At 42.1% G+C, this 5,857-nt stretch overlaps 1 protein-coding gene across 1 annotated transcript; it reads right to left on the bottom strand.

Moving 5' to 3' along the window:
• Nucleotides 1-441: 441 nt before the first annotated feature.
• OR10G3 (olfactory receptor family 10 subfamily G member 3) lies at nucleotides 442-2,705 on the bottom strand. The gene is given in 2 exon segments (XM_081829687.1): nucleotides 442-2,343; nucleotides 2,346-2,705. Coding segments are annotated over 2 exon segments (975 nt in total). The 5' UTR covers nucleotides 2,470-2,705; the 3' UTR covers nucleotides 442-1,492.
• Between the last annotated feature and the right edge of the window lie 3,152 nt (nucleotides 2,706-5,857).

Here is a 5,857-nt window from a genome sequence, read left to right as displayed (position 1 = left end):
TTTATTTTTGTAATTCATGGTTTAACCATTTTATTTATTAAATATTTTGAAAGATTAAGATATGTCATAAGTAATGTTCCAGTTTAAGGAGTTGATATCCAGTATATTGTTTGTTTTCTGAACAAAATATTGAGAAATTGTGTCAGTCAACTTCATCCAAGGGTAAATGGTTAGTTTCTGGTCTCCAATTAGGTGACCTTGAGTCCTTTGGAAATGAACATTTACATGACCAAACTATTGATTTTCTACTGTGCCCAAGAGACTTTGCTTTCTAGACATGATTTGATCACATGGATAAAGCAACCATCCAATATGAAAAGCTGGAGAATGAGGCAGAATCATAACAGGATAATATTGGAGGTGCTAAAGGGTTAAAACAAGAGATAATGCACAAAATTTACCCAAATTGATTAGGCCCCGGCCAACTTAATGAAAGTTTGTTAAGCTCACAAATCTAAATTGATATGCAGTACAAATTTGGTTACATTATTTTGGTGCCCTGATTAATTGCCTTATTTTCTTTTTTTAAAGATTTATTTATTTGAGAGAGAAAAATAGAGAGAGAGAGAGCACATGCATGAGTGGGGGGGAGGAGCAGAGGGAAAGAACTTTCAAGAGGCAGATGCCCACAGACTGAGCCATCCAGTGGAAAATTTAATATTGAACTTTACTTTTAGGCATGGGGGAATTTATTTTTTATTTTTATTTTTTATTATTTTTTTAAGATTTTACTTATTTATTCGACAGAGAGAGACACAGCAAGAGAGGGAAAACAAGCAGGGCGAGTGGGAGAGGGAGAAGCAGGCTTCCCGTGGAGCAGGGAGCCTGATGTGGGGCTCGATCCCAGGACCCTGGGATCATGACCTGAGCTGAAGGCAGACGCCTAACGACTGAGCCACCCAGGCACCCCTAGGCATGGGGGAATTTATTATTGAGACATTTGAAAAGACTTTATTGCCTTTTTGTGGAGAGGGATTGTTTAATTTTGTTCAGTTTGTGAAAGGACCAGTTTGTTATTTCTTCAGAAGGCAAGGTAGAGTAAGCACTTGAGTTCCTCCCCACATTACATAATGGCTTCAGGAAGTCCCCAGAGCCAGCCTGTTAACACGCACTCAGCAGGACATCCATAGTTTCTCTTCGAACACTAGCTCCTGAGGTATATATCCAATTGGAACAGAACAGAAAAACATTCTCCCATCAAAAGCTCTATAGTCCATCTTAAGCTTGACCAATGTAAGCCTAGAAGCTGAAAAGCCCATTAGATGCTTTTGTTCTAGGAATCCTCTGAATGTCTAAGTGTGCCAGCTTTTGTTATCTTCTGAGTGACTGTGGTCTCACTTTCTGTTGTTGGAGCAGCTGAGAGTTGTTTATCTGAAGGGGACACCAAGGAACTGCTAGAAAGTAGTATTTCACTTAAAACTGTGTTTGATCTTATTGTATGGATATTATATGGCTACATAAAAGAGAAAAACAAGAAGAAAAAATAAAAATCTCACTGAAATGTAAGCATTAGAATAAACTGTAGACACTTCCAAACCTTACTCTTCGTCCCGGGGGCTCCTATCATTCTCTTCAGGGCTAGCTTTACCTCTTGGTTCCGCAGCGTATAGATGAGGGGGTTGAGGAAAGGGGTGATGGCTGTGGGAAATAAGGCAGTTGCCCCATCCAGGGGGCTGTTGGTTTCAGGCCGAAGGTAGATGAAGCCACAGGGCACATAGTAGACAGTGACCACGGTTACATGGGCTCCACAGGTTGAAAAGGCCCGGTGCCGCCCATCATTTGTATGGATTCTTAGGATGGCCTGAGTGATCTGTACATAGGAGAGGAGGATCAGGGAGAAGCAAGTGGCAACCACCACTCCGATGTCCACAAAGGTCACCTGCTTGTTGACTGTTGTATTGGCACAGGCTAGCCTTAAAACTGCAGGGATGTCACAGAAGAAATAATCTACCTGGTTGGGCCCACAGTAGGGCAGGCGGAAGGTCAAGGTGGCCTGGATAGACCCATGGATGGAGCCAGCCACCCAAGCTCCAGCCACGAGGATGGTGCATAACCTGCCATTCATGAGCACAGGGTAGCGCAGGGGCCGGCATATTGCCAGGTACCTGTCGTAGGCCATCAAGGTGTAGAGGAAGCACTGGGTGCTGCCCAGGAAGTGATAGAAATAGAGTTGAGCCACACAACCACCAAATGGGATGGGTTTAATGCCTAAAGTGAAGTTCATCATGAGGCGAGGGACAATGATGGTAGAGATGCCCATGTCAATGATGGAGAGAACACCAAGAAAGATGTACATGGGACGGGCATGGAGCTGCGGGTCCACCGAGACAGTGACTAGAATAGGTTTCCCAGCTGAGTCAAGATGTAGATTAGCAAAAAGAACACAAACAGGAACGTTCTTAGCCCGAGAGGGTAGGGAATTCCTGTGAGAATGAACTCAGTCAACAATGTGCTGTTGACTTTTTCCATCCTCTGGAGAGATCTTACCTAGAGAATGGACAAAACAAGAGTTAGCATGGAAGTGAGAGGGAAGTGAGGAAGAACTGGCACCCCAAAAAAATAAATCTTAAAAAAAATAAAGGAAGAGGGGCACCTGGGTGGCTCAGTCGTTAAGCATCTGCTTTCGGCTCAGGTCATGATCCCAGGGTCCTGGGATCAAGCCCCACATGGGGTTCCCTGCTCTGCAGGAGGCTTGCTTCTCCCTCTCCCACTCCCCCTGCTTGTGTTCTCTCTCTCTCTGTCAAATAAATAAATAAAATCTTAAAAAAAAAAGAAAAGAAAATCTTTTGTTACACATACACATAGGTGTATGTGTTCCATCACATACACCTAACACTCCCATACCTTAAAAAAAAAAAGGAAGAGAATGCCCATGAGGCTGTAAACATATAAGTAAAGTTGTGGTTGGTACTTGGTGCTATGTATTTCAGTGTCTTTGTATATAATAATGTAGCCTTGGGATATGGTAAAGGAAGAGAGGAGAAAAGGAAGCAAAGAGGGATGCCTGTAGTGAGATGTCAGAGATGAGAGGAAAAGCAAGGATGACAGAGAGGAGGAGAAATGGCTAGAGTAGGGCTCTCAGTGTGGAGGAGTTATTTTAAATTTTTGGTCCAACCTCTTGATTGGCATTTCACCACCTGAAGAAAAAGGTTGATTAATGACCTTTTAAAACTCCCCTTAGTTGTATGATCTTCCAATATCTAAGCTCATGGCTTAAGGTAAAATGTTAAAGAAATTGAAATGGATAGATTGATTGATTTTGCTCTGGAATGATTCCTGTCACTCAGAAGGAAGGGAGTAAGATTAACAGAGAAGTCAGGAGCTCTCTGATCAATGATTCCCTCTAACTTCACTCCTGTGCTCTGGCTCAAATGAATGTGAAGAGCAGGGAAGTGGCAACCTTGAGTAAGATGTCATGGACATGTGGTCCTGCTGCTGGCTGGAAACACTAAGTATGAATATTGTAATGGAACTGGGTCATCAGTTTGCCTCTTAGTTCTGAGAACGTTTCACAGCTCCACTGGGTTTTCATTTCCTTATTGAGGTTCTGAGGATGGGGAATGAAACTCTGGACCCAATTCTGGAAAACTTACCAATAATGGGTAGTTCTACTCAATCCTTACATTAAACACTTAACTCTAAAACTTCTGTATCCATGCCCTGTCAAAGCTTAGCTCTTATTATTTAACGATCTCTTATAGTACTTTAAAAAGGCAGCAGTAAATCCTTCCACCCATGTCGTGTTTTTTTTTTTTTTCCTGAAGTGAATAGAATGGCAGTTGTGATTTAAAAAAAAAATTTTTTAGTTGCAGGAAATCAGTGATGGTTGACCTTCAAAAAGTCGACCACAGAGCTCTTCTGGATGCCAGGGCTACAGACACTGGCCTCTTCACCTCCCAGCTATAGAAACTGCAGAGGGTTTAAGCTCCCATACAAGTTCCTTGAGACATTCATGATTCCTCAATAGCAGTCCTGGCCTGAATGAGCTCAGGTGGTTTCTCTGGTGGTTGTCACGGGATGCTATAGTTTTCTGGGGTCACAGAGGTCTGATGTTAAATCTGCAGATTTAGAAGCCTGATTTGGTCAGTTTTCCCTAGAGGAATCAGGCCCTCGGAAACCAATTCACATTATTCAATACCTGAGAGAATGACTTGTAAATCAAACAACCAATTTGTTAATTTACCGTGGGAGATCTCACTCCCATGGCTGAAACAGTGTGCTTACTACCCACGGCAATCACTTACTAATATCAAGGTCTCTGGAAATCAAATTACGAATCAGATGCATATTTCTAAGTTGTTTTTTTTTAAGATTTTATTTATTTATTGGAGAGAGAGAATGAGATAGAGAGAGCATGAGAGGGGGGAGGGTCAGAGGGAGAAGCAGACTCCCCGCTGAGCAGGGAGCCCGATGCGGGACTTGATCCCGGGACTCCAGGATCATGACCTGAGCCGAAGGCAGTCGCTTAACCAACTGAGCCACCCAGGCGCCCTATTTCTAAGTTTTGAATCAGAGCAAAGGGTATTTGATGGGACACACTTAATTTAGGCTGTGATAGGTATTAATGAATTATGCCTGGTAAATTACACAGTACCTTCACCTAGGGGGATTCTTTAACCTTGCCTTCAGATACAATATATTTTTTTTTTCTTCTGGGAAGTAGTGGAACAAAGTTTGACAAAGTTTTATTCTTTTCTTCCTGAGTTTAATTTCCCCAATCATTTTTCCTCATTTGTTTTCCGTACTGTTTTCCTGTTTGTAATAGGGGATGTTCTCTGAATTAGTCTCTAGGAATTGTTATTTCTTTGGGCCAAATTTGCTGTAGATAGGGAATTGCAGTCCACATGGAATTCTGTGTGCCAATTCTTGTTGTATTCAATTAGAGAGAATAGTATTTCCTAATCTTGCCCTTAAATTTTAGATCCATCTTTTTCTTTCCTCCATTTTTTTTTGAGTAAGCTCCACACCCAGTGTGGGGCTTGAACTCACAACCCCGAGATGAAGAATTGCATGCTCTCCCGACGAGCCAGCCAGGTGCCTAGATCCATCTTAATGGGAGCAATGAGGGGATGGGATGTAATTTTATTTGTACTACTGTCCTTATTAGGTGTGATATCATTCCAGGTGCAGTTAAGTTTTCCTCCATTTCTTTAACAAGTTTTTCACCCATTTAATAAGTTTTTCCTCATTTAGCTGTAAGGATTAATAGGACGGCTTCCTTTTTGCCTCTGATCTGTTATGACCATCTTCCTTGTGGCACTGCCATTATCCTAGATCTCCAAGTGTAAAACTTGGTATTCACTGGATGAACTTCTACTTACTCTGAGTCATTAATAACCCAGAGGTAGCTCTGACATGCATTAAATCCTCTTAATAAAAAAAGTGCAGAGAAAAAGAAGAGTGTGGCACAAAGAGAAAGGAACAGGACAGTGATGCAATCTTCATGGATTAGGGTGATAGGAACTCCCAGAATGATGGCATGTTACATCTATGTATGTTCCTATGAACCTTAGAGGAGTTAAATGACAGAGGAGTCCCACAGCTGTATAGTGTTAGAGTAAGGACCCTGATTAGGTTTTATGGTTTCCAGTTCAGTAGTATTTCTACATTTTTTTTTAAAGATTTTATTTATTTGACAGAGACACAGCGAGAGAGGGAACACAAGCAGGGGGAGTGGGAGAGGGAGAAGCAGGCTTTCCGCAGAGCAGCGAGCCCGATGTGGAGCTCGATCCCAGGACCCTGGGATCATGACCTGAGCTGAAGGCAGACGCTTGATGGCTGAGCCACCCAGGCACCCTGTATTTCTACACTTTCTTAACAAATAAGCCAAAATGATTTAGTAAATCATGTTATTTCA

This window comes from Leptonychotes weddellii, chromosome 9 (genome assembly GCF_054177405.1).
Source record: "Leptonychotes weddellii isolate Sample4059 chromosome 9, ASM5417740v2, whole genome shotgun sequence".
NCBI lineage: Eukaryota > Metazoa > Chordata > Mammalia > Carnivora > Phocidae > Leptonychotes > Leptonychotes weddellii.
Note: the sequence above shows the minus strand (reverse complement) of the source record. Positions and strands in the feature narration are given on the sequence as shown.